The sequence below is a fragment of the Kryptolebias marmoratus genome, linkage group LG6 (assembly GCF_001649575.2).
Source record: "Kryptolebias marmoratus isolate JLee-2015 linkage group LG6, ASM164957v2, whole genome shotgun sequence".
In the NCBI taxonomy this organism is placed as follows: Eukaryota; Metazoa; Chordata; class Actinopteri; order Cyprinodontiformes; family Rivulidae; genus Kryptolebias; species Kryptolebias marmoratus.
Window position 1 is genome coordinate 22,094,288 of NC_051435.1, and position 27,826 is coordinate 22,122,113.

Below are 27,826 nucleotides of genomic sequence, written 5' to 3' on the forward strand. Positions count from 1 at the left end.
CAAATAAAGCAAAAAAAAAAAAAGCTGATGAGGCAGCAAACCTGGGGAGCTCACCAGAAACAGGTGGCGTAACAGAAACTATTAGAGACCAAGGGGAGAGAAAAAAAGGAGCAAACAGAATGACTACAAGAGAAGCAGGAGTGAATATGAGTCTGCTGGGAGGAGTGATTGCTGCTGAGTTAATCAGCAGATGCAACACAGGTGAGTAATGAGCAGAAAACAGGAGTAACTTAGGGAAACAATCAGTAAACAGAAACAGGCTGAACTCCTTTATTGTTTTTTAAGTGAACATGCTGAACTCTGAGGAATACCTAAATCAGCAAGAAAAGGTATGACTAACAAACACACAGAAAAAAAAAGGATCGTGGCAATTTAGTCTTATATTTGACTCAGAATGTGTCACTGTGCATACTTGTCTGTTTAGAAACTGTAAAAGTCCACCCTGTTATGAACATTCTCACAGATAAGCACGTCTTATATAAATGTTACACAACAGGGAGCATTTTATGTATAGTTAAAGTCAACACAATGTTTTTATTATTCCTAACAAAAAAACTGAACTTAAAGGCAGCCGTTGCAGACTATGAAACCAAACATTTAAAAAAAAGGTCATCCTGAACTACATCTTATGCAGTTTGAAAGAGTTTACACCCATAGGTTCCTAAATTTATTGATATGCAGTTCTGAAATGCGGGTCTGCGCTCAATGTAAACAAAGCCCTTTTCTTTGTATACTTTACTCAATACATTTTAGCGTAAATATGTACCAAGACGTTAAGATTGTTGGACTTCTCCATCCCAAATGGCTCTTCCGTGAACATCATAAAAAAAAATATATATATATATATTTAAGGACACATAAACCGTTAACATGAAAGAAATGCACGTCTTGATTTTTTATTTATATGTTTATTTGAGCCAGCGCCTGTTTTTGACAATTAACAGTTGGTGGACACTTTTTTTTTTTTTTACAGTGAAAATGTGGGAAAATATCACAATTTAGCGTAAAGCGACACACTGTCCTAACTCTACATCCCTCAGTACATCGTTTCAATATGTGCCAAACAATAGTTGTTTTTTTGTTTTTTTAATAAGTTGTCTAACATGGGGCAGCAAACAAATCTTTACTCAGCAGGCTTATCAGTGACGCTGCACCCACAAGTATCATAAAACTGTAAAACCCCAAAATAGGTTTCAATAAAAAAAAAAAAAGAACTAAATAGAACGTTCAAATGATTTGTCATAATCACACGACATGTGATTCACAGCACACCTAATCTGCGAGTTATTTCTGCACATTTGTTGCTGTGATGTTGGGATCATTTCTGGAGACGTCACACTGTTCCTGATTAGTTTATGGGATCTGACACTGCTGTTCACGCTGAAAATGTTATGTTATCTTACGACGGAGCACATTTTACGCACATTACGACAGGAGGTCACTAATAAAAATTTGTTCAGACGGCAGAACGTTTTTTTTTGAAGCAACTCTGAGGGAGCCAGCCTTTGATACAGAAAATAAATACTCCCTAACATTCCTTAAAGGAATGCTAATCGCCCGCCACTTTCATGCCAGAGTTTTAGAATAAGATAATCTTATAACGAGAAGGGACTGAGCCAAACCTTGGATAATATATATCTATAATACCAGACTGGGAGCTCTGGATGTGTTAGTGCTCAGAAAATGTGTTGAGGATGACTAGGTGGAAATCCTGGAGGGGATCTGGACCCCCCCAAATTTGGAAAAACAGAGATTGTCCCCCCCAATAAATCACTTGAGGAAACTTTATTTTTAAGCTATACAGAAAGCAAATCCGCCATTTACATAGGTAAAATGGTGCACTTATGCTATTTTTAAAAATCATGTCTCCCCCTATTAGCCTGACAGTGGACACCATTGGACACCTGCTTAAGCCAACACAGAGGTGTGCAGGAGGCTACTCGAGGACGAAGGAGTTAAGCTACCATATATAAAGAGCTCCCAGTAAGCACTCACTTGTGACAGCTCCTTGTTAGTACAGACTATATTAAGTCTCCCTGTTTATTGTCACCTGCAATAATGAAACAAAATGTCCGCCCTCGCTGTCAGCTACCGCCACATCGATCTTTAACTGAATATCTGTAAAATTCACCAAGTCGTAGCCACAGTTGTGCTTTTCGAAGTTGGCTGGCTGAATTGACCCGAACTGAATCAAACTGACTCCAAAGGCTAATCAGTTGCAGGTGTGCGTCCACCTATTACTTCCTGCGAGTTTCGTTCAAATTCGACCACTGGTTCATGAGATATTGTGCTAACAGACCGATGGAGACGGGCCAAGACGCCACCTTGCCTTGCACATTTCAGCAGCGGGCAATGTTAGGCCGCCTGAGAGCTGAAGTCTTAGAAGGACTCAGTTTAACCCCTGCGTAAATTAGTATCATTAAAAAATGACAAAATTGATGTGTTTTGCTTTGACATTTGGCCCGATTTGGCCCGCGGGCCACCGGTTGGTGTCTCTTGCCCTGTGAGCACTTTTCTATAGAAGTGACCCCCTCCCGCCCCCGCCCGCACACACACACACGCGCGCGCGCACGCACGCACAGTGACTACAGAGAGAGGACGTGCTGCTGATAGGCGATGGGAGGAAATAAATGGTGATGCGTTCAAAGTCATCCGAGCGGAGCGGGGAGGCAGTTTGTCCAAAACTTCCAGGACATTCCCCTTTATTCCCAATCAGCAGCGCTATTATACAACCACCTCCTCCCTTCAACCGACAGGATCTCCTGCTCCACAGCAAAGTTGGTTAAAGCCCCGGCTACGTGGACCGAAGAGGCCCTGCCTTTTGGTTCGTCCGAGAACATTTAAAGTTTAACCCGGCTTTACGAGCGGCTCCATGAGCGAGCCTTTTCTCCCTTCGTGTCCTCAGAGAGCGGAGCAGACAGACCCACGGAGGGGGACGGACTTGGACGTCAGGGGTACGCCGGAGCTGCTGCGGGGAGCGAAAGGTCCAACAACTCTTGTCTCCACATCTGCAGCTGGAAAGCAGGCAACATGAGCAAGGTAAGGGGAAAAAAGCGCTTCAGCGACTTTTGCGCAAAGTTGTGCATGCATTTGTGGGTGTGTGTGTGTGTTTTTCTTTTATTTGCACTCCTGGAGGCCACTTCACGCGCTGTAGGGAAACAAACAAATAAATAAACCAACAAGAGCAGGAAAAGTGAGGATCCAAGTGGAGGTTAAATGTTTTTTTTCTTTTAATTATTTTGTATTTATTTAGAGGAGAGATTTCTGCTCCTAACTACCTGTTATGTTCAGAGACTATGGGTGAGGATGATGCAACAGGCAGACCCAACACCCCCACTCCACCCACCAAAATCTAAAACATCGTACATGAGTCAGCTTGGAGACAATTTGGTGCCAGAATCCTTTCTGTGCACCTCTGGACGCAGCTGTCTGAGCCTCCAAAATGCTTCTTACGCATGAACTGAGGAGATGGAGGCGTTTGTTGTGTGATTGCAGTTGTAGATTACATTTTCTGCTTCTGATTGAAGTTCCCTGTGACAGAAGTTGACTATAAGGATGACAGGACTTTACAAAAAGGGTACTTTTTAATTAAGGCTTTATTATTGCTTTATAAACAGGTTATGTGTGCGAATTGAAAGCCGTTATAAAACACTGTTGGCTCCCTGTTTGGTAAACTCCATTTTTTTTTTTAAATTTGGCTACTACTTTCAAGAAAGCTGGACTTCTTCTCTGTTTGTTCAACTCGAATAACAAGTGCAGGGTTTCCGAGCTTTTAACCCCAAGTCTCAGGTGAGAAGCAAAACGTCTCCAGCTCAGAAAGAAGAAGACAGCCTCGTTTTTTTTTAACATTTCCCTGACAGACGTTTGAGGACACCCATGTCCAGATGCGTGCTCCAGTGGAGGAGTTAAGCTTCAGAAATGCAGCAAATCAAATAAAAAAACAGATCTCCTTCATGCTGCATGTGTTTAAAGTCCAGTCCTAATGTGAGAATAATGAGTTCTGTAACTCTGCTGTATGTAACCAGCGCTGCTATTGGATATCGCCAAGCTCCTACATCTGCTCAAAGCACAGTGCTTTCGTATTGCTTTATTTATTGCTCGTTTTGCCATTATTTTTGCTTCGCATCATCAGTTTACTCACAGCACCTCCCAGCTGTTTCCACGGCTGCATCCAGGTGAATGCCGAGAACGGAGACAGTTGGATGCTGAGAAACGAGTCGGTGTTCTCCGTTTTATACTGCGTATTAAAGGTTTGTTTATAGGCGTTTATAGGGGCGCTCCTATTGTAAAGTGGAAAAAAAACAAATTAGTGGAGTCGTGTTCGGGGGTTGGGGCGTAGATGTCACAAGATAATCCTCGTGTGCAAATTGAGTTTAGATGTCGCAGAGAACCGTTTCCCACTTTTAGATACGGAATCACGCGCTTCGAGGACTAACACAAGTCACCTCACCGGAGAGGATAAAAGAAAAGGCAAGCAGGCCGTTTGCATGGACAGCTGTGAGGAGAGTTGGTTTGTATGGGTCCAGCCCCTTAAAGTTAGACTCTCTTCCTGCACACGGTGCTTGGTGCGAAGTGACTCTGCGCCAGCCTCGCCAGGAATATCGTCCCGCGAGTTCCTTCTGTTATACAGAACGTTCATTTGCACCGAAAACGATCAGGAACAAAAAAAAAAAAAAAAAAAAAAAGCTAATCTTTTAATCGGAGAAGCTGGATAATGTTTGACACTTCCAGATTAACAAATGACCTCATTTATAAGTCGGCAAGCAGCTGTCAGCGTAGCTCTTGCGCAAATTGATAATGTAATCTTTAATGACACGCCGCAAATAAACTACTGTTCTAATCAAGACAATGTAATCTCATAATGAACCACTTACTGGTTTTGGTTTGAGAAGTGTGCAAGCGCAGATGGCGATAACTGCTTTTAGAATATGTGATGTATTTTTGTCTTACTTAGTCCACGAATCTTACACACCTCAAGCTCACTCAGTGCCTTTTTGGCCAGATGAGGTCTTCTTCTGTTGGCCAGAACTAGTCAATTATTCCAAACCCTGCTGGTGTAACAACAAATTATGGTCCCGGTTGTTTGCAAACACTGAGCCACCACCATTAGCAGCTCATCGGCCGCTTTCCCAGCCAGATCAACATGGGTTTTAATTTCCATTTTCAAGTGCAACAACCTCAGTTGAGGCTATTGTCAAAACATAAACACGGGCTGCAACTGTGGGCCGACTCGATGAGGACTAGTTGAAAATTCGCCCATTTTCACTTGGAGTCACATTGAGTTGACGCGTTTGCCTATGTTGCACAAATGTACCCCAAACTCCTGGTGAGTTACCATTATAAATACGTGGCCAATCCCCAGTCCGGCAACTATTTTTGCCATGAGACGCCAAGCCACATGGACCTTAGAAGCTAATTAAAGAAGCTGCCACATGAGGACTCCAACCTGGTCGATGACCCTCTGAAGACTTCAGCAGGTCTCCTTGTTGTTGCTGCGGTTACGCGGCGTCCATATTGTCATCTCAGTTTCGATCTAGCTTCATAGCTCGCCAATCCCTCACAAAGTTGTCTCGCGTACAGCATCTCACACCTTCTGACTCTCAGAAGTTAAACAGAGAAGAGCTGGAGGCAGGTTCCGGACGTCTGCAACAACTCTCAGAGAAAATGTTTGTGAATTTTTTATGTTCATGTTCAAAATTCCTGCAACACTGCAACAAGGCCTGCAATGAGAGCCCTCGCAAACTTTTCAAAACCTGTTGGAAACTCCCCCATGAAGGCCAATTCGTCAACCGACAGTTGCAGCTTTAATATTAGCTTGAAAGATCTCTGTTCTAACCTAGAGTCCCATAAAGCTTTAGGTTTTGCGTCAATTATCTATTATCTTTTTTTTGTCTGTTTTTGTTAGATTTCAGTTCTGATTTTGACATCTTTGATAACTGAATTTTTGATTTGATCAATGTTCTGTTCAAAGTGACACCTCTGGTTCACCATGCTGATTATTTTGCTGTGTTTCGGAGACTTTTTTTATCGCTGTGAATGCTTATTTTATTATGTCCTTGTATACACTGAATTATTTTTTTTGTTGTTGCTCCATTTGTTTTTTCTTTTATTTCAATCTACAAATTTAGCTGTACTCATTTACCTAAATACTCGTTAACGACACTGAAGTACCCATACTGTGCACTAGGTGGCGATAATGTTCATATTAACAACATATCGAAATACAGAAAAAGAGCAATCTTTGCCTTGCTACTGATTCTCCCCAGGCTGGTTTTGTTTTCCTTGATACCTTTTACAATTTCCTCTCCGTTATATCTCCCTTCAGCACATAAAGTTTAGCAGCTGCAGGATTTGGATAAAGCAAGACTGTACTTAAAAAAAAAAAAAAAAGTAAAAACTGTTCCATATTTTGTGGTGGTTCTGGGCACAAAGTAGTAGAAAATCTGTTTTTAAAACATATCTACAGGACTCCAACCTGTGCACACACTGCAATGGGAGGTAATAATGGACAGAGCCCTTTTATTTATTTAAAGAACGACAGGTAGTTTTCAGAAAATGTTGCCATCTTCTAATAGCCTTTGTATTAATGGTTTTCCTCTTATTTTAAGAGATTTCTCATTATCTTCGAGATTGCATTTTTCTTCTTCACCCCAGGAATCCTGTCAAGTGTCATTCTTACCTTACTCCACAGTTAAAATAACTTCGTTTTGATTGATATCCTATTGAATCAAGTAATTATTTTCTATACTTTGACAGGGATTTTTTTTGCAGTGTACAACATTTACAATGTGCTCAAGAAGCGTTAAGTCGCAAAGACCAAACTTCAAGTAGTTCAACAATTTGTGTTTTCTGCATTCCTTATACACTAACTTCATTGAAATACTGAAAATGATATCAAATCAGAGAAAGAATGCAACAAGTGTACTGAAGGAACCAACAGCGAGTTACAGAAACCTGCAGGACTCTGGGAATAAATCTAACATTTCCCGTCAGTTCATGTGATGATATCTTTAAATCTGTTAAACTTCTATTTAATGATTAACTCGGGCACTCGTAAGGCGACCTAACAGGACGCATCGGCAACATTCCTCTCATTTTACAGCTCAAAGTGTGGTCAGTTCTGTCAGAAATGAACAGCGTATCGATTGGATCTGCCACTGTTTGTTTCTAATTGACTAAATGTTGGAGAGATTCCTGTGAACTTTGTCTTCTGCCATGTTTTTATTTTTTTATTGCTGTATCAGCCTGTCATACATCTTGATATAAAAGATGTTAAATCTGATTCTGAAATCCAAGTTTTTTTCTTTCAGAAACTATGCGGGACCAATTACCCGCTCAGCATCTGCTTCATAGTGGTGAATGAGTTCTGTGAACGCTTCTCCTACTATGGCATGAAAGGTAAAAAAAAATATATATATTTCGGAACAATATGTAATATTATGGTATCGATACTATTACCTACATTGGTGGTTCCCAAACTTTTTATCTTCTGATCCCCAAAATAACAACGGCAACCACTTTTAACCCTAAAACTCCTTGGTTAAACTCCACTACAGAGCATAGTCACAACACAAAATAGCTTAAACTCATACTACTTCTTTATTTATTTATGACTATTGTAATAGCATTTGATTTTAGATTTTGTTTGGTCTCTGGAGGTGACCTCAGGACCCCCAACTTGGTGTTTTGTGACCCACAGTGGGGTCACGACCCCAACTTTGAGAACCACTTGTCTATATGAAGAGCAGGCAAGTGTTTAAAAAAACAGTGCTGAGTGGATAATGACGCCACGATTGGTAATAAAAAAAAAAAAAAAGTTAATAAGTAAAGTGCGACAACAGGTCATTAATAAATAGACAAGCCTGGAGTCGCCCTGCCATTTATGCTCACATGTTTATCTGTCACACACACACACACACACACACACACACACACACACACACACACACACACACCTACACAAACAAACCATGTAACTATGAGTGCTATCTTTGGAATTTCACCAAATTTCTAAAGAAGCTTAAAATTAGATCATTTGTTCAGGGCAATGCCCAAAAATAAAAACATCACACTTCTAAACAGGCAAATGCAGAGTGGCAAATTCAGGTGACGGCTAATCTGCAGTTCCTAAACAGGTGAAGGACAGGATACATGTAAAATGCACAACACAACCAATACCATCAAGTATGGATTTAGGGTTTACAAACAACTTGGTGACTTGTCCATGGTGCACACAGTGTGTTTGGAGGTAAGAAATGTAAAATGTTTGAGTGTGATATACAGAACACTAAAATGTGGACAAACATCCATTCATTAATGTTTACAGAGCTGGCCACTAAAGATGCAGTTTTTTGGCCTTTTTATGGAACTGTATAACGGAATTCTCATGTTTTTAAACCATCAGGAAGCGACCCCACTCCTTAGTGACTTTAAGCAACAAAACAGAGACCAAAAGCTGATTTTCTTACCGTTTTCCTCAAACAGTACGGTGGTGGTGTCTTTACGACAAGCCAGACATCTGAGTTTATGATTAGATTATCAAAACTGAACATCATATATTTAGAGAATGTGTTACAGGGATAATTCTGCTGCAAAACAAATTACCTTTCAGGGACACGTGAATAAACTTGCTGTAGTTTCTGATCCAGTTCTTCTTAAGACCTGATTTTAAAGTACGGTAATATATTTGGTTTTAAAAATGTCATATTTTTTTGAGACCACCAGGACACACAGTAACAATCTGAGACAGTTTTCTTTTTTACAGACTTCCTCAGTAAGTGAATTTCTAATGAGTCTAAAAGTAGCAATGTAATATTTCGTATTCTAGTCTTCTTGTTGTATTTTTAAACCCAAGAGTTGGTTTCAAAGTCACACCTAAGTGTTGACATTTTTAGGCCTTTTTTTAATGTTTAACTAATGTTTGGAAAAAGTCTTTTGATTACACTTTCTTTTAAAATACATGGTGGTCAGTCTTTTTAACATTCAGAGTGAATAATAAAAGTTTGATTGTCAATTAGCTGGATTGTGGCTTGTTTATTAAAGTTCAGAAATTTGGGAGGCTGAATCAAACCGAGGCTGCTAACTGGACTCCTGAAACATGTTAAAAGTAAATAGTCTAACGGAATGAGTCCAAAGAGTAATCATAATCGGTATATTTTGTAATCAGAGAATAATCCTAATCCATGCAGGAATAAAATACAGGAACGACACAGAAGGAAGCAGGGGAAAAAGCAACAAGCAAGACAAAAACAGCAAAAAAACAAATCCATCAAAGTTTAGTTAGACTTTTCCATAGTTCCCTCCCATAACTTCAGAATGACAGAAGCCAGGTAAGGTGGACTACCATCTGCCCAGCAGCAGGTGTGTCTCATAAACTGCTAATTAACAAGTTCACTTGAAAAACAGAGCAAAAACAGTACTTATGAGCTCAAAATGTTCCAGTGGTCCAAACTAACTTAAACTAACTTAAACTTAAACAAAAAGTCTCAATAATTTCCTAATGGATCAGACAAATGCAACATTCTAAACCTTTTCATTTCTATTAATTTTGTATTAAAATGTTATTCTGGCAGAAATAGTGTTATAATCTTGCACCTTCAGCATAAACATGGTCTACGCCAGGAGTGGCCAACCCTGGTCCTCAACTGCCACTGTCCTGCATGTTTTAGTTGTTTCTCTGCTCCAACACACCTGATTTGAATCAATGGTTGATTAACAGGCTTCTGCAGAACATGAAGAGGTGATTTAACCACTGAATCAGATGTGTTGGAGCAGGGAAACAAGGAAAACATGCAGGATAGTGGCACTTAAGGACCAGGGTTGCTTACCCCTGGTCAATGCTTACCACACTTAGTTGCGTGGAAACAAGGACATTGTTAGCGACAAATTGAACAAATGATGTCGTGCAAAAGTGTAGAGTTTTATTATTAGCTAATGTAGTGTTTTTTTTTTTTACACCAATATGGAGTTTTTGAGAAGGAATTGTTTTATAAGCCTAAAAAACAAACAAAGAAACATGTTAGCTAGCCATTAGCCTAGCCTGGATGATTGATGTCATGGCTGATAAGATATGAACTTCTGATAATAATTTAACAGAACATAACTTCAAAAATGACCAAACTGTCTTTTTAAGAATGGCAGCAGTGCACTTTTGTATTGACTGCATTTGTACTAGCCGTTAGCTTGTCAGTCCTGTCAAACGTAAACTCTTTTGCTCCAAACTGAGGTCATTCAATGAGCTGTTTACTACAGGTTCATTAGGTGTTTAGACAGTAGCTTTTACACAGAGACCCAGTTCATAACAGCCAAACTTAAAATATACAACTTTCATCCAGCAGTATAATACATATATAACACTGAATTATTCGGAGTCGAGACAGATTTTGTTGTGTTATTGATTTCTCCATGCTCTGAGATGGGTCCCAGCTAATGCTTGTGTTAATTGCAGCGGTGCTGACGCTGTATTTCCTTAACTACCTGGGCTGGGACAAAGATCTCTCCACTGCTATCTACCATGCCTTCAGCGGCCTCTGCTACTTCACGCCCATCCTGGGAGCCCTCATCGCCGACTCCTGGCTCGGGAAATTTAAGTGAGTGCCCGAGCTAAAATGGCACCGAAGCGGTTTTATTCTGGTTTGCTCTCGTTTGAGGAGGTGTGTGGGATGCAGGGAACCTTGTTTTGGTTCAGCGAGTTCACACATCTGTGCAGTCCACCACCCAGTGATTCGTGTGTGGTCAGTGTGTGTGAGTCACTCTGACCACACGCGCGTTTTAAGTGTGTTAGATCGGCGTGACTCTGCAGTTTGCTCCCAACAGGACCATCATCTACCTGTCCATTGTTTACGTGATCGGCCATGTGGTCAAATCAGTGGGAGCCATTCCCTCTGTGGGGAACAAGGATGCACACATGTAAGTTCCTGTCTGCAGCTTCTTCACTTATACTAAACGTGTTAAATGCAGCAGAGAGAGGTTCTTGTTCGTCAGCAAACACATGCATCAAACTAATGTTATGATCAGTTACATTTGACTAGACAAAAACATGTTAATGCTAAAAAAAAGTCATGCCAGTTTCAGTGAAGTATGTTAATAATCCAATTAAAGACAAGGACCAGCAATTTCTATCTCATACACAAGAATTCAGCTTATCTTCTTGGTTTTTGTTAAAAGTTTATCATGTCCACTCTGACTATGCTCCCATCTCCACTCGAACCAGCAGTGTTTGTATTTTTTCTTTGTGTGTGTGTGTGTGTGTGTGTGTGTGCGCACTCTACAGAGCTCTGTCCATGTTGGGTTTGATTCTCATTGCCTTCGGCACCGGCGGAATCAAACCGTGCGTGGCAGCGTTCGGAGGAGACCAGTTCGACGAGGAGCACGTAAGAAGATACCTTTTTACCTAAACCTGTTGACATAAAACACTTCTACCTGTGGTGTTTGCGTTGCCTTATTTGAAGATGACGTGAAAACGAGACCGCGAAGTGAGTCGGCGGGTCAAAATAGACTGAGTAAATAGGTGGTTTCATCACGCACGCACGCACGTTGCTTCCCGGCGTTCAGCAGGAATCTGTTCAGGTGGAGCTTCGAGGTGAACCCAGACTTTCCAAAATCCCATCTTGCTTTGATGATATCCTGAATAGCAGTTCAGATGCTCTCCTTCATTTTCCCATCAGTAAGAATAGTCCAGGGCCTTCCTGGGAAGGCTTTACAGATACATTATACCTTCAGGTCTGCAGCAGGAATTTTCTGTATGTTTTTGGTCGCTCACCAACCAGCAACCAACCTGATTTGTGCGCACGTGTCTTCTCCTGCTCTGTCATGCTTCTGCGGGGCATGTGACATCCTGTCCAAGCCTGCGGGAAGTCTTAACTCAGAGGAGACTCTCACTGATCCATCGTAAACTTCTGAAATATCGTATTATCTTAAGCAAGAATAAGGTTGCTCCTTTAATATGCTTGAAAGGCATCAAATTTTTTACACACTGACACAAGAACGGGTCACCTTATACTAGAGGAACCTTTGATTTTTTTTATATTGGCGCAATTAGCAGCCACTGTGGCAATGTTTTCAGCAACAAAAAAGTCAAAGAAGTGGAGACAGATTCTTTATATTAAATATCTGCCTAACTGATTGCCACATGGCAAAAAATGGAAAGACGGATTATAAACGTCCCCAGAGTCTTCGCTCGGCTCGTGGGATTGCTGAACTGCTGTGTCCTGTTGCATCATGACCCAGTTTGGGTCCAAGCTTCAGCTGTTAGACACATGGCCGCACATTTGACTCCAGAATCCTTTACGCTACGGAGGAGTTCATTGTCGACTCGATAACAGCAAGGTGCCCAGATTCTGTGGCTGCAAAAGAAGCCCGAACTATCACTCCTCCGCCACCGTGCTTAACAGCTAGTAAGAGGTGTTTGTCCTGATATGCTGGGTTTGGTTTTACAAGAATGGGACACTGTGGTATGGTCAAATATGTCTACTCTGGTCTCAATTGGCCAAAGGACATTGTTGCAGAGGTTTTGGGTTAGTTCAGTTGAAAATCTGAAGTTTGTTCTTTTAAAGACGAGAGATCTTTTTCTTTTAACTTTTCCTACCAGCCAAACTAATCCCTAATTCTCAGATTGTGATATACCAAACTTTACAAGTTGCAAAGTGCTCATGAGCAGTCAGTGTCTTACCTGCAGTAGATGGTAATTAGTTGGTTCCTTCAGCTTTCTACAGCCATCATAATGAGAACAGGAAGCTCTAAACCTCATCTGAAGCCATAAAGGTCTTTAAGTACTGTAAGTGAATGCCCAGATTAGGTCTTCAAGGTAACCCATCATCTCATTGTTCACCTCCAGCTGAAAGAAAGGCAGAAATTCTTCTCCATTTTCTACATGTCAATCAACGCTGGGAGCCTCCTGTCCACTTTGATCACACCCATACTGAGAGGTGAGTGTTCTCAGTTGTCCCGACACGTGTCGCGCTCCTCCTCAGGTTTTCTGTGCACGTAACGTCCCTCCACTCCTGCAGGGGGCGTGAAGTGTTTCGGCGAAGACTGCTACGCTCTGGCCTTCGGAGTTCCCGCAGCTTTGATGATGGTGGCTTTAGGTGAGTTTTCAGCAGCGTCATGCGGCCATATTTATTTCCTGAGGCAGGGGAAATGATATTATTTGAAAACTAAAAAAAACTTAAAAAAAGACAACTTCCTCCTCAACTTTTTTCTTCTATTGAGTGACCCCAGTAGTCTGTCATACAAATCATTTGAAGCTTTTAAAATCATTATTGTTATTATTATTATTTATTATTATTTTGTATATTTTTGGCAGGTTCTGTAAAGCTCTAGATGCAAATGTACAAAAATGTGTTTTATTAATATCTATTTGGAAGTCTAACCTCACTACAAAACATGATTCATGTTTGTAAGGTTGAGGGTTAAAATTTGTATGTAAAAACCAGCATTTCCATGGTAAGTCACTGAGACATCAGTATTTATTGAGTAATAGTGTTGTGGAAAGTTCGTCCAGATATTTGGGGTTAACTGACTTCATTGATCAAATGAATTTTAAATTTAGTGAAAAGTCTGACTGAAATCTGAGCCTTGATTTATTGTTTCTGTGTGTCTTTACTTTTATAAACAAAAGCAGCCTTTGTCCCGTCCTTGACTTCTGTTTGATTTAGTGACTTTTTACATTTTTAGACGGACAAAAATCCTACATATTTTGGATTTTTAGCAGCCTAAATCACTATAAGCTGATGTTGCTGACCTAAATGAGTTTTGAATGAGCAGCACTTTGCATGCGTAGGCTGTGGTTTGTTTTTTTTTCAAGCTAGGCTTTCTTCTGAGCGAGTCCCGTCCACATGCACCCTGACAGTCTGTTTTCTCTGCCTCCCAGTCCCCGACCCCCCCACCCCGATCCTTATGGGATTCATGCCTGACAGGCTGCTCAGTGCAAAACCAAACTGTGATTTAATCACAGGGAGGCCAGAGATGTATATCTCAGTGAGGACGAGACGGGGACAGGTTTTTACAGCTCGAGGCTGGAGGAGTGTTTCCAGCGTGTTTGAATATATTATTCGGAAGCGTTTCAGAGCCGCGCCGTTAAAACCACGTCTAGGTTGTTTTGTTTACGGTCACGTCGTTTAGTGGAAATCCTAAACCAAGCTGCCTCTGACTCTGCATCCATCTTCCACAGTGGTGTTCATTGCTGGCAGCGGTATGTACAAGAGGAATCCCCCTCAGGGAAACATCCTGCTGCAAGTCGGCAACTGCGTTGGTGTGAGTCCCCCCCTCCCCCCTAACCACTTTGGCCCCTGTCCCAGTGCACTGCAAACACTATGTTTTGTTTATAGCAGAGAATAATTGTACGCACAAAAAGGGAGTGCGTTTTTGCTTGCAATAACCAGTTTTCGTTTGTAGTTTGCCATCAAAAACCGCTGGAAGAGCTCAAAGTCCGACCCCAAGAGGAAGCACTGGTTGGACTGGGCTGAAGACAAATACTCGGTAAATTCCACTCTCATTTAATTTTATCTAAAAAAATTTTTTTCAAGCATAAATTTGTGTTTTTTTGTTCATTTGGTTGTTCTCAGACAACGACGCTTGAGGAAAACTGGCTTGTCAACTCAGTTTTCTGCATTTGTGTCTCAACAGAAGCGTCTGATTCAGGAGATCAAGATGGTTCTGAGGGTTCTGGTGCTCTACATACCCCTGCCAATGTTCTGGGCTCTGTTTGATCAGCAGGTACAAGAACGCCAGAGACTCATGAGCAAAGTGCCCCACGCCAAGCAATAGAGGATTAGGAGACATTTTGCTAACCAACAAACACATACAGGCATAGCAATAACATGATCATCCCCTTATCATGATGATGAGGGATGAAAAGAAGTTACCAGTAGGTCTATGGCAGCCGTCACTGCAGGCCTCCACGATGGCTTGCAAATCAAGAAATATAATATAATAATTTATATAATTTTAGATAAAATGGAACAATCACTTAGCTCATAAAGCAACGAATGGTCTCCAGAAATGAAGTAGCCACCTTACATTCACAGCAATTATGTTTGTTCGTTTGCACTTTTGGCAAAATATCTCACAAATCTCTTGATTGGATTTTAATAAAACTTTCAGGAAGTGATCGTTGGATCATTGCATGTACCTCGGCAAGTAATAAATGTTTGGAGCCAATTCAATTCAGGATGGCTGCGACAGCCAACTGACCTTTAAAAAGCACAAAAATGTCTGTAACTCTGTTAATTTGACTAATATTGTGCTAAAGTTGGGTGTGGTGATAGCTGAGCATCAGTCATAACATCTAATCCAAGTGCCACACATTCAGTGAGATCTTCGCTTAAATCTTTAGCCTCAGCTATTGGAATCAACTCTGCCTGTCTGTTAGCAAAATATCTCACAAACCACTGGATGTTTTTTAACAAAACTCTCGGAAAGTAATAATTAACTGTACATCTATAACTGATTTAATTCCTGGAGTCAACCCGATTTAAGATGGCCACCACAGCTAATCGACCATAGCCTACACATTAATGGTTGTACCGCAGTGACTTTTACAGTTATTGGGCTAAAATTTTGTGTGGTGGTAGCTGAGGGTCATTTACGACACATTTTCCAAGTGCTGACAGATTGTGCAAGATGGCGCGGCGTGGCATGAGATTGCACACAGAGTTGTTTCCAAGGTTTAACCAAAATGGCCACGAGTCCCTCATTCCTCAACAAAACATGATATTGGTCTAAAACTCTGGCATGCAAGGCGGCGAGCGATGTTCATCTAGTCAAGGAATACAGAATACAGGTTAGGTTTCTTAGTAAAAGAATGTTTTTATGACTTCATTTGACATCTCAAAATGCTTGCTGCACGGCTCTAAAAGCCCTGTCCAGCTCTCAGCATAACCAGCTCAGAACCACACTCAACATTCCCAGAGGATATTGTTCGTTTTACAGTGAAGTGACTGGTGCAAATATGTCAGAAAAAGCAAACCAAAAAATATGGATTTCTCTAAATGCGTGTCAGTTATTTAACTGGTGTTTAGTTATTATCCTTGCTTTGGTTATCTCATTCTGCTGATAGAACTGCGAAGCTCTTTGCCGAACGCAACGTTACATTAAAAGTCACTGTTTTCCTCTGCCGCAGGGCTCCCGCTGGACTCTTCAAGCCACCAGGATGAACCTGGCTTTTGTAAGACTCTTCCTTATGTAACACAAGGATGTCAAATTACCAACAATGCTGACATTTGCACTTTTATATCAGTGGGTGGATCGCCACATAATCCGTTTACACCAAATGTCCCATAAAATGAATCTTCCAATTAGTTGGGTGTTGCAGTGGTGTGCCGTTTTACTCCAGTAAATGACATTGTTTATGACTTTGATGAATCATGAGCTCATCAGGTTGGGATTAACTAGGTTAAACTTTAAGTGTTTGTCCTGTTCTATCGCAGGGAGATTCCTTCACAATTCAGCCCGACCAAATGCAGGTATGTGCCGTCAGTGACGTCAGTTTGTGCAGTTTCTTGCATATGCAATAACCGATCACTGGATGTTCAGATATAAATATGTGCTGATCCAATAGTTATGTCCTACATAGGTGGTGCTATTGTATACATCGTAGGGTGTTGCAGATAATGCTTAGATGTGCCTTCAAAGACACAATTACAGTTCACTAGATGTGTTGTATTTTTCACCTTTAAAAAATAAAAACATAAGGTTTCAGGCGTTATCTCAAATTTACATTATTTTCTAAAAACACATCATAACAGTCATCATGATTAAACCAAGAAGATGAACTAAAACATGACCAGAAACCAAACAGTCAATGAAAGTGTTTAAAACTTTCCGAACTTTGTACATAAATCACCAGAATACAAACTGAACCTCAGGTTTTAATATTAGCACCTCAAATGTTCTTTTTTTTTTTTTTTTTTGGCAGAAATTTGTATTTTTTAATACTTCCTGCTACATTAGGTTGCATATGTCTGTCTGTTCTGTTTTTTTTAAATTTAACACTACTTTTCAAATCCCTGAATTTCAGTTGTTGGTACTTTTATCGCTCTTTTAGAGTTCGTGATATTCATAAAATAAACCGTCTGTGGTTGGTCCCGCGTGTTGGGTACGTGAACTTGGTTTCCATCTCAATGAAACTCTGTTTTAGATTTCAGCTTTCATCAGAGTCGAGGCAGAATCGTTGGGCGTTGCTGATAGCGTGGGTCGAGCTGACTGATAAGAGCAGACTGAGGCCGTGGGAGCTGGCAGCCTCTTTGATTTCTGTTGCAACAACAAAAGCAACAACAAAAAAGTGTTAAAGCAAACAGCACTGAGATAAACTCTCTCAAAGATTAATGGTGAAATGCTGAAATATGACCAGAACCTTTTACAATATATGCTCTTTAGAAGTCAGAACAAGCAGAATTTACAGAAAAATATTCTTAAAAAGTTTCTATTACCAGTATTTACTGGTTTATTTAATGGAAGGCTTAAATGCTGGGTGTGTCAGTGCATTCTGGGATGTGTAGTTTTAGGAGTTTGTGGGTTGTACACATGCAGCTGGTTATAATGCCTGAATTGGGATCTTGCAGGCCAGATTTGGCTTGTGCTTGGCACGCCTGCCCTAGATGAACTATAACGCCAGCGTCATTGTTCTGTTGTTTATCAAATAAAGTCAGCTTTACGCCTGTCTCCTTCCGGCCTGTTGCCTACATTTGGGTCCTTCATTCATCCAACTATAACAGCTACTACTTTAGTTGTTCTATTTACGTTTATTAGACGTGAATAAATAAACTTTTATTGCAAACTGGAGGGAGTGTCGGCATATGATCGCTTAACGTGACATTGTCGGTCTGATAATGTTAAAGATTGACTTGTCTGTAAATGTAGAAGTCAGTGTTTTATTGACTGTAAATGCTGCTGAGACACAATTTAAAAGACAATTAAAGCTGGAAGTTTCTTCTTCTGTCGCTTTGAATTTCTTTGGCCTGTGGCGCTAAAACTGAGCACATCTGATAGATGGAAAACCTGCTTGAATGTGTTAACTTTTCCCAACGTTTTTCTTTTGTAACAAACTTCTGGTTATCATAAACACTTGCAGTCCACGTGCTGTAAGGACAACTGATGTTTGACTGGGTCGACTTTTGTCAACACCTTTATGGCTGCTTATCACTTCCATCTTTCCATCTTTTTTTTTTTATTATTTTTTTTTTACAATCGATAGAGACTGAGAATCACGCCTTTATGATTTTATGAGTTTTGACAAACTTTTATAGAGTCATTTGAAGGCCGGTGTTTTTCCCTCTCTCTGGCCGTCTAGATGCTGAACGCGCTGATGATCCTGCTCTTTGTGCCCATCTTTGACCTCATCGTATATCCGCTTGTTGGCCTCTGCAGAGTCAACATCACGTGAGTAAAACCCTCTTGTTTTGGATACTCCCGTCTTTATGCCCCCTCCCCTCGAGGGTTTAAAAAGCCTGTCGACAGGAAGAAGAGCCATGTGACTTCACACTGAGATCCAGAAGCTGCAACTCATGTAACTCTTTAGGTCATTAAAATCCGAGTAAAAAAAAAAGTGCTACTAATGTAGTGATTCTGCACATATAAAGAGAGTGTGTCAGAGGGAGTTGTTCAGTTTAAGGCTGAGATTTAGTTAAAGCAAAAGACACACTTGAAGTGGTGATGAAGGTATCCGTATGCAGTGGAGCATTACGCCCTTCTGCAAAAATCCCTTTAATACCAAACGATTTCAGACTGTATCAGTACCTGTACTGTTGTTTAACAGTTAGAGTAAATAAGGTTGCATGTGCCTTTTTTTAGAATATGAATTTGTACACAGAAAACCTTCAAAAGTAGCAGCCACTGAGTAATTTTTGCATTCCATTCACACAAAGCCAGTTTAATGTCACAGGATTCTTCTTCTCTCAGGATGCAGATTCTCTCAAGGGCTTTTCTGATGCTTGATGTGCAAGCAGCACACACAAAAAGAAAAACAGCACTCCTTTGACTTGTGGTGGTGGAGTGAGCACAGTTATGTCTGTTTGCATAGAGTCAACAGTACTCTGTTTGTCATGATTTGAAACGGCTAGAAAATACATCATTTTGTTTAGTTTCATATGTCTTTTGGCCTTTCGATGTGGCTGTGTTTTAAGACACTATGTTCAAACGGTTAATCTTCAGTTTAGCATTAGACTAAATAGTCTAGTTTTTAACTTGGAGGGATTGTAAAAGCCGGAGGAGGATATACAACGTACAGTTTTTAGTCATATGACGTTCAGATGGTGATGATGACTGCTCTCCCCCCCATCCCCCCTCCCCTGCTCTGAGCTGATGTAAACTCACACAAAGGGGCCCCTGACTGATCTTCACTGATTGTCTTGCCTTCAGGCCTCTTAGGAAAATGGCCACAGGGATGGTTTTTGCAGCACTCGCCTTCGGAGCAGCCACACTGGTGGAGGTCAATGTTGTGGTATGTTTGAGCAGAAGTCATGAATCATAATATTTTCTACAAAAAAAAAAACAAAAAACTATTACTGTCATAGTTAAAAATACACAGGCACACATAATCTCCAGGTCAGGAAATAAACTGAACTGTTCTTAGTCATCTCTGATGGTTAGTAGTTTTGCTAACACGTTACGTTTTCCATCTTCTTCCATGATGACCGGTATTTCTGGTATGTTAGAAACTTTTTAAAGAGACGTCGCTCTCTGATATTCAGTAAGGCCGCTGCTGCCGTGTCCTTTTGTTTCCGCTAGAAAACCGTGGTGGAGCCGGCACCTGCAGGGAAATGTCTCCTGCAGATTGTTAACCTGGCAGAAGGAAACGTCACGGTGACCAGAAACGAAGAAAGGCTGTTTCCAGTAACGATCCCACACCTCCAGGTAGTCTTCAGAGTTTACTGATTAGCCTCAAATTCTAACGTCTGCATCCATTTGCCCTGGCCTGAACGATAGCAGGCAGCTACTTTTAATGATGTAGCTTTTTTAAAATCCAAGTATCCTGATATCAGCTGTACACAGGGTTCGAGCTGGTACTGGAAATACTCAACATGTTTACAGTTTAATGCACTGTATTTTCAAAATTGGAAAAGTGCCTAAATTTAGGTTAAAGATTTTTCTTTTAAAATTCTCATGATTATGATGGTTCATTTTATAATTTGTTGGGGTGTATTAAATAAAAGGGACAAATATTTTAGCTCTAGGTTGACTCGAGAAGCTTTTACAGCCCATCTGAATCTTAAAAACGAGGCCCGGGAAGCTGAGAAACTGCCTTCTTTGTTTCATAGAGGCATAAGCAGTTAGTGTGGGTTGAAAGAAAAAAAAAATTAGATCAGTGACACATTTTGGACTCTAGATTTGGTTCATTTTATTTTTTATTATTCTGTAAATTATATCACAGTAATAAAGCAGAAAAGAAGATTTCATGTGATGAGAATAAGACATTACTATATTGCGTATAAATTTCACCAGAATACTGTGCTAGAAAAAACAAAAGAATGCTTGAAAAGTCAAATAAATTAGATTTTGTAAAAGTTGTGTAATCACTGCCCAAACAGGATACTTGAATTATAAATCAGATAAAGCTTATATGTAAAAAAAACATCAGTTATAAGAAGAATAAACATGAATTAACTTGTTCCTTTGAGATCACACGTGTAATTTTAAATGAAACAATAAGTGATCCTACTGTCTGACCATCCATATGGTTTGTTCATATTCTCATAAATCATTTCTGATCATTTTCTTTTCTGAAAGAATAGCATAAAAGTTATCCTTAAATTTGAAAATACATTAGATCAACCGACTCATGAAGTCTGTGGTCTTATTGGAGATTCACCCAACACAACATTTTGGGTTGTCACTAATATGGTCCGTATTATTGCTTATCTCATGTGTTTTACTGTCAGAGAGATAATAAACATGAATTATAAAAAAGAACTGTACAGTTTTCAAGAAATCAAACCTTCATAACACCATGTGGGAGTTGAATCAAATACAACATAATTGTTAATAATTAATGTGAATACAAAAGACAAAAGTATATTCTTTTACATGTAACTTTTAAACACCATTTAAGTAATAAACAACTTTCTTTCAGTCAGTCAGCATCTGAAATATGGAGCAGTAGTCATGTTAGGCCCAGATTTAATAGATTTGTGAACCATTACTCTGTTCTGTCACTGATGTTTTACATCTCCTGATTTCCTGTGCAAATGGTAAAATGAACTTGAACCCTGACCCCCTGGTCTCTGTCTGTCAGGACCCTTCTAAGTATGAGTTGCTGCCTCTTGGGAATTCCAGCATGGAGCTGGGACTTCAAGTTTCTCTTTCTGGATCTGCATCAAATACGTGCAACCAGACGTTTGAGGAGCGGAAGGCTTACAGTCTCCTCATTTACAACGAAATGTCTGGCATCACGTGCAAATTGGTGAGTGCCTCTAAAAATGGGTTTTACTTGTTCAGCATTTTTAGTTTTATTTTGGTTAGCAGATTTAAATATCAAATACTGAATGTGGTTGAGTCTGAACTTTGATAGGAAATAAGTGGGTATTATATGGTAAATGGACTGTACTTATATAGCGCCTTTCTAGCCAACCAGGCCACTCAAAGCGCTTTACACACAATCTGCGTCCTAATTTACCCATCCATACATTCATACAGCACTCCACTACAGCTCTAACCTGAACAAATCATTCTATAGAGTCTAATCAGTGCGTTAAACTCCATTCATACACTGAAGGAGCACATATCGGAAGCAGTGAGGGGTTCAGTGTCTTGCCCAGGGACACTTTGACATGTGGCATATGGGTGGAATCGAACCTCGAGCTCTCTCATTGGACAACTACTGTAACCACAGAGCCACAGCCGCCAATATGAGAATTAAATGTAAACAATAAGAGATTTACAAAGAAGTAATGAAACTCAACATGATGCTGAACTAAGCTTTGTTTTGCTAATGTTCTGACAAAAGTTTAGAGCAGTGGTTCTTAAACTTTTCATGGCAAGTACCACCTCAAAACAATACTCCGCTCTCCAAGCACCACCGTTAGAACAGTTAATAAAAACAGTAAGCGTACTGTCCCGATAGGCTGCGACTTGTTGGTCATGAGGAAATTTCCTGAACAACAGTCCTGTCGCTGAAGTGTTGAACAAGTTTTAAACAAATTTGGGCAACACTGTTTTTTTTTTTTTTTTTTTTTTTAGATAGTCACAAAGTCATTCTACGCATCTCTGACACATCCTCAACCCATCTGAATAATGCCACAGGCGTCTCCAACCCATCTCGAGAATGCTAGAGCTTTATTTCATCACCCGAATGGGAGCTCTTCTCTGACAGAAAACATCTAAAAACCACACTGACAATAATTAATTATTATTGGAAAAACTGGTTCATCTTCATTTAAATAAGGCACCACAGTAGACGAAATCATAAATGTGGGGATGGCTGCCAAGTGAGTACAAAACGAGCTGAGGTGGGCAACAAAACAATATGTGTGGTCAAAAAAAGGGGGTGATTTTCAAATTGTAGCCACGTGGCTCATTGGTCATTTAGAATTCAGCGAGACTGCAACAGAAAAATCACATACTTTCTCACATTTTTTTCAAAATTTTGAGTCACCGGCTAGTTTCCTAACATTTGCCATCTTGGTATAAGCAGGGGTGATGTTTGCCACCCCTGGAACTTGATTGGCCACCCCAGGTGCCACCTCAGTTGACTGACAAGTCATTACATATGGCATTAAAAGAAGCGCTATTAAAGCAAATGAGGAATGCAGACCTTACCTTTTATGTGCCATACTTACCCTTTTGTTACTGCATTAGTTACTATGCTGTTATGGCTGACTTGACTGTGCATAAGAATTCCTATGTGCCTAAACTTTGTAAGTACAAATGGATCAATAAAGACTCTATCTTCTCTTTATCTCAAAGTCTGTCAATCAGCGGTCTTGTCTGGCACGGAGAGAACCTATCAGTGTGATGAAGAAAAAATGAATATAAAGCAAAGATTGTGCAATGATTCTGAGTTAAGAATAGTTTAATAGAAATGTGGCGCCATCTGGTGGCCTGTCAGTAACATAGCAGTGCCATGGAACAATATTAAAGGGCAAGGTTTTATAAAACAGTAATTCGCGGTTAAGTATGTTCAACAAGACAACAATAAAGGCTCTATGTGCAGCTTGTGAATTTTGATTTTTTTTTTTACTTCTTTTTAAGATATGAGAAACAGAGTAGTTTCCATTATTTGTATGTGCCCCCTTGATACAGCCTTGTACCACCCCTTGCATAAACGTCTAGTTCTACCACTGGATACAAGCTCATGAGCTTATATATTACTGGTTTTCAAGCTCGTACTGAAACGTTACAGACTGAGTATTTGACATAAATGCGTAAGGTGACCAATCTGATTGAGTGCCTAACTCAAACAGTTTCAACGTTGACATTTCAACAAACCCAGTTGGCTAAGGGGCACAAACTGAGGCGTGCTCATCCTCGGCTGGATCTTCCTGGGGTGACGGTGTCTCTGGTAATTGCCGAAACACTCAATGAGCTCAAGGTTGACCACCGAGGATGAGTTCCTAAATTCTAACAACAAACTTAAAGCTCAATTAATAAACTTGATTCATAGTAGCAATCGTCACATTTAAACTCCTGGAGTGAACCGCAAAGATAGGGTTATGGTTGACAAACTCCAGCCTGTGCTATGCCGTTGACTCTCTCATTAACACGTGGAAAAAATAGCTTTTCATCAAAAGTGAAATATGATTCACTCACATGGAGTTCTGTTATTTAGAAAAAGAACAAAATTAAGCTCAAATGTTTGACTGAAAACTAAAGGGATAGAGAAGCTGGAGAATAAAAATGAATGTTTTAAAAGAAACTCACTGAATGTTTTTTTGTTTTCAATCATTCAGGTGGAGGACCACATAATTAAAAATGAAGATGGAACCCCTAATGTGCGGTAAAACATATTTGTATTTACAAATCATCACAATTTTTTTTTATAGAAATATATATATATATATATATATATATATATATATATATATATATATATATATATATATATATATATACTTTTTTGTCTTAAAACTAAAGGTTAACTAATCCAGCCTGTTCAGTGAGTGAACTCTCCTGGTGAACTCTCCTGGTTTACATTTAACAGGTTCCTCAACACGCTTTCGGAAGCCATAAACATAACTGTTGGAAAAGAGACGTTTTACATGAGCCCTAATTACAACTTGTCTACAAGCAAGAGCGTGGATCGAAAGGAGTGAGTACACCTGGGAAATGTTTGGGTTTAAACGGGAGAAAAAGAGATCTTTAAACTAATGAGGCCGCCACAAACTCAGCTCCAGATGAAAAGCAGATCTCCAGGTGGTTTTCTGCTTTTGAAAGGAGAACAAAACCGAATATTTGATTTGCTTTAATTTGAATGAATTGAAATTGCTTTTGAATTCCTGTTCCATCTTCTGCATAGATACCCAGCAGTCAGCTGCAGCATCCAGTCAGAGGGGTGTGACGACCTCAACCTGGGCCTGCTGGACTTTGGAGCTTCCTACACTTTCATAATCAGGGAGGTGGGGATGCGTCGTTTTCTTCTGATCATTCCAAAACTCACTCGCTGTGCAACGGGACAAACCTCCTTCTGTGTGCGTCTCGTCAGGAATCGAGGAAAATTGTGGCTAAGAAGATGGAGGACGTGAAAGCCAACAACGTGCACATCGCCTGGCAGATCCCTCAGTACGCCCTCATAACTGCAGGAGAAGTCATGTTCTCCATCACGGGCCTGGAGTTCTCCTACTCGCAGGTTTGACGTGTTACACCCTGACTACAATATGGGCGATGACTGTGTTCTCTGTATCTCTGAGGATTAAAACACTCAAAAACTAAATGGTTCTTATTTCAATACACAGGATCTGTTGGATTTGGTTAATTAGTATTACTGCATTAATCCAGACTAAAGGCGGCAATTACAGCTGAATGTGTGCTGAGACAAAAAGTACAAGTAAAAAACCTATTTCAACGTGAGAATGTTCGGTTTTACAAGGATTTTAGCCAAACAGACATCTGTTAATGCATCATTAGAAACTTACTAGGTGTTCTGGCTGCTCTAGAGCTTACAAGTGAGTCTTAAGACAATGTCAAGAAGGAAAGACATCAGCATCAACCTTAGAGAAGAAACTAGTCCTGCCCCTTTATCTTGGAAGAGTTAAAGGTCATCAAACAATCTGGAGTCCATCATTCTACAGAGAGATTACTCGTAAGTGGAAACCACTGAGGACGGCTTCCAGTTGTCCAAGGAGTGAACGTAATATCAAATTCACCCCAAGGCTGGACTGTGCAGTGCTCAGAGAAGTGACAAGAAAACTAAAAACTGGCTTTAGGTAGCAGGTTAAAGTTCAAAACCAGGAGACAGCTTTTTTCTGCTGTTTTAGGTTGTGCAGTTAACAGAACAGTGAGTACTGGGTAAAGGCGCACAATAAAACAAAAATAGGGTGAAGTTGTGACCTTTTTGACATGGACTCCCTGTGAAAACAAAAAGAAAAGAACAATTAATATCTTACCTGCTGTAGATCGCTCTTTGAATGACCTGTTTAAAGAGTTTAATTCTGACTGCTTGTAGAGCTAATCTGAGCGGATTGCTGCCATCTTAAAGCAACTCTAGTCTCAGAAACTCATGCTGACTCTGTTAACAACCTTTAACCTTTACACCCCTGTCAGTTCAGCACTTTATGGTTACTTTGACAGAAATATAATGTTCCTTCAGGAGGTGTGTCAAGCTGCAGATAGTGCTACAGCAAGTTGTTGCTGCCACTTTTCGCACTTGCAAGTAACCACACAGTTCTATGTAAACCACTGTAATGTGAAACTGAAGGCAGAGAAAGGGTTTATACAATAGTTTTTGCATGGACTACTATAAAATCTCTGAGATTTGAGTTATTTTAGGATGGCATCGATCCACTTTTGTCTTGTTTATCCAAACTGAGGTTGTTCAAAGTGCCATCTACAACAGGTAAGATATTACGTCTTCATAACCTCTCTACAGAACCCCACAATAAACTGTCTGAACTATCCATTTAATGTAAAATATCTTATAAACATAAATCCAGGCTGACTATAGCTGAGTCATCAGAGCACCTTTTCAGTGCCACCTACAGTTTCTATTTTTAATAAACAGCCCTTCAATGACATCTATTAAAGATTGCGCAAATCCTCTTTTAACTATGATGGCAAAATGGTTGCAATCTCACCTCTTTAGTTGCTTTACTCTGACCTCTGACCTCTGACAGCAGGAAGACAAAACCTTTAAATCACATTCAGAAATGATCTTTAATTCACTGAAAAGTCGTCGTCGTTTTTTGATTTCACTGCTGATTTTGTTTTCCCTCCAGGCTCCGACCAACATGAAGTCGGTCCTGCAGGCCGGCTGGCTGCTCACGGTTGCCTTCGGGAACGTGATCGTGCTGATCGTGGCGGAGGGCGCTGGACTAGAACAGGTACGGGAAACGCCGTCTGGCTCACCCCCCCCCCCAACCCCCCCAACAAATCTCTCCTCTTCTTGGTTTGGTTTTAACTCGCGATGTTTGTCCCAGTGGAAAGAGTTCCTGCTGTTCGCTGGCCTCCTGCTGGGCGTTTGCATCATCTTCTCGGTTATGGCCGCCTTCTACACTTACGTCGACCCCGAACAGCTGGACAAGATCTACTTGGAGGACTCGGGGAAGGACGAAGATGACGATTATGACACGAAGAAGAAGCAAAACGCCGACATGCTGATGAAGGAAACGAGAAGGAGCACCAAACTGTAACTCCGCCACTTTGCATCCCGAGCGCTGCTGTTTCAGTTTGGCTGCTTTTCGAGTTATCTGTGAAAAAGATGAACTAAGATTTGATCGTTAGAGATTTTTGTTGTGTTGAATTCCAGTATTTGTGGCATTGTTCCAATAAATTCACTCCAGTGTTTGTAATCATACATGAAGGGCGGGAAACAGTTTTCTGGATGACCAATACTATGTAAAATAGTGTCCAACTGATACAAAATATCTGATTATCTGCATCAGGATCAATGGTGTTAATGTAGGTGTTAAAAGTTTAGAATCTGTATATATTTGTTGCATATGTAACTTGATGTTTCCTGTGTCATAATAACCTATTTACTCTTTAACAGAACACAGTAGAGAAATTAAGTTTACACTGTTTCTATAACAGAATCTAAGGCGATGCTTTTGTCTTATTTAAAAAAAAACAAAACAAAAAGGATTTATTGATGCCTGACGTGGCATTGTTTTAAAGTTTACCAGTACACACGTCCATTCACATAATTTATAGCAACGACAGACAAAGAAAGCTATGTTTGCAACTATTTTTAACTTTTTATTTGATTTTTCACAGCCCACAGTAGAGTCTCAATGGGAACACTTGAAATAAATTTTGAATTTAACACTAATAAGCTTCTTATACCATTACAAATCGATGCATGTGCTGTTAAAAAAACCTGTTTTGGGAAGTGATTGTGTAAATTTGTTGATAATGTGCTCAAATGTGTAAAGCTACAGCTAGAAACCTGATTCATTGTGCGCTTTATGACCATATTTTATGGTTTTTATTCAGGAAAAAGTCAATTATGCTGCTTCCTATAAACTATTGTAAGGAAAAAAAAGTTAACTGTGACACTAAAACTTGTTTTGTTTGTTGTTTAAAATGAAAATTAAAGTGTGCAAACCTATCTTTTTAAGTTATCTCTACAACAGATCAAGGAAGGAAATAAATTCACATCAACAAAAACAGGAAATGGAAATTAAGCAAAGGATGTGTTTGTGGGGGAAATAACTAGTTTTTTCTTCCATGTAGAAGCAGA

General features: G+C 40.0%; 1 protein-coding gene across 1 annotated transcript; it reads left to right on the forward strand.

The window, feature by feature from the left end:
- The first annotated feature begins 206 nt into the window (after positions 1–206).
- On the forward strand, positions 207–27,612 carry slc15a2 (solute carrier family 15 member 2). The gene is made up of 24 exons (XM_025006985.2): positions 207–329; positions 2,757–2,824; positions 2,906–3,039; positions 7,311–7,398; positions 10,448–10,589; positions 10,816–10,908; positions 11,273–11,372; positions 12,836–12,926; positions 13,008–13,085; positions 14,171–14,253; positions 14,395–14,478; positions 14,626–14,715; positions 16,121–16,165; positions 16,428–16,463; positions 18,290–18,378; positions 19,357–19,438; positions 19,726–19,851; positions 21,230–21,397; positions 23,883–23,929; positions 24,134–24,241; positions 24,449–24,548; positions 24,635–24,778; positions 26,364–26,468; positions 26,565–27,612. Exons 3-24 carry the CDS (start codon positions 3,031–3,033, stop codon positions 26,775–26,777), a joined length of 2,121 nt encoding a protein of 706 aa, XP_024862753.1. The 5' UTR covers positions 207–329; positions 2,757–2,824; positions 2,906–3,030; the 3' UTR covers positions 26,778–27,612.
- Positions 27,613–27,826: the final 214 nt, after the last annotated feature.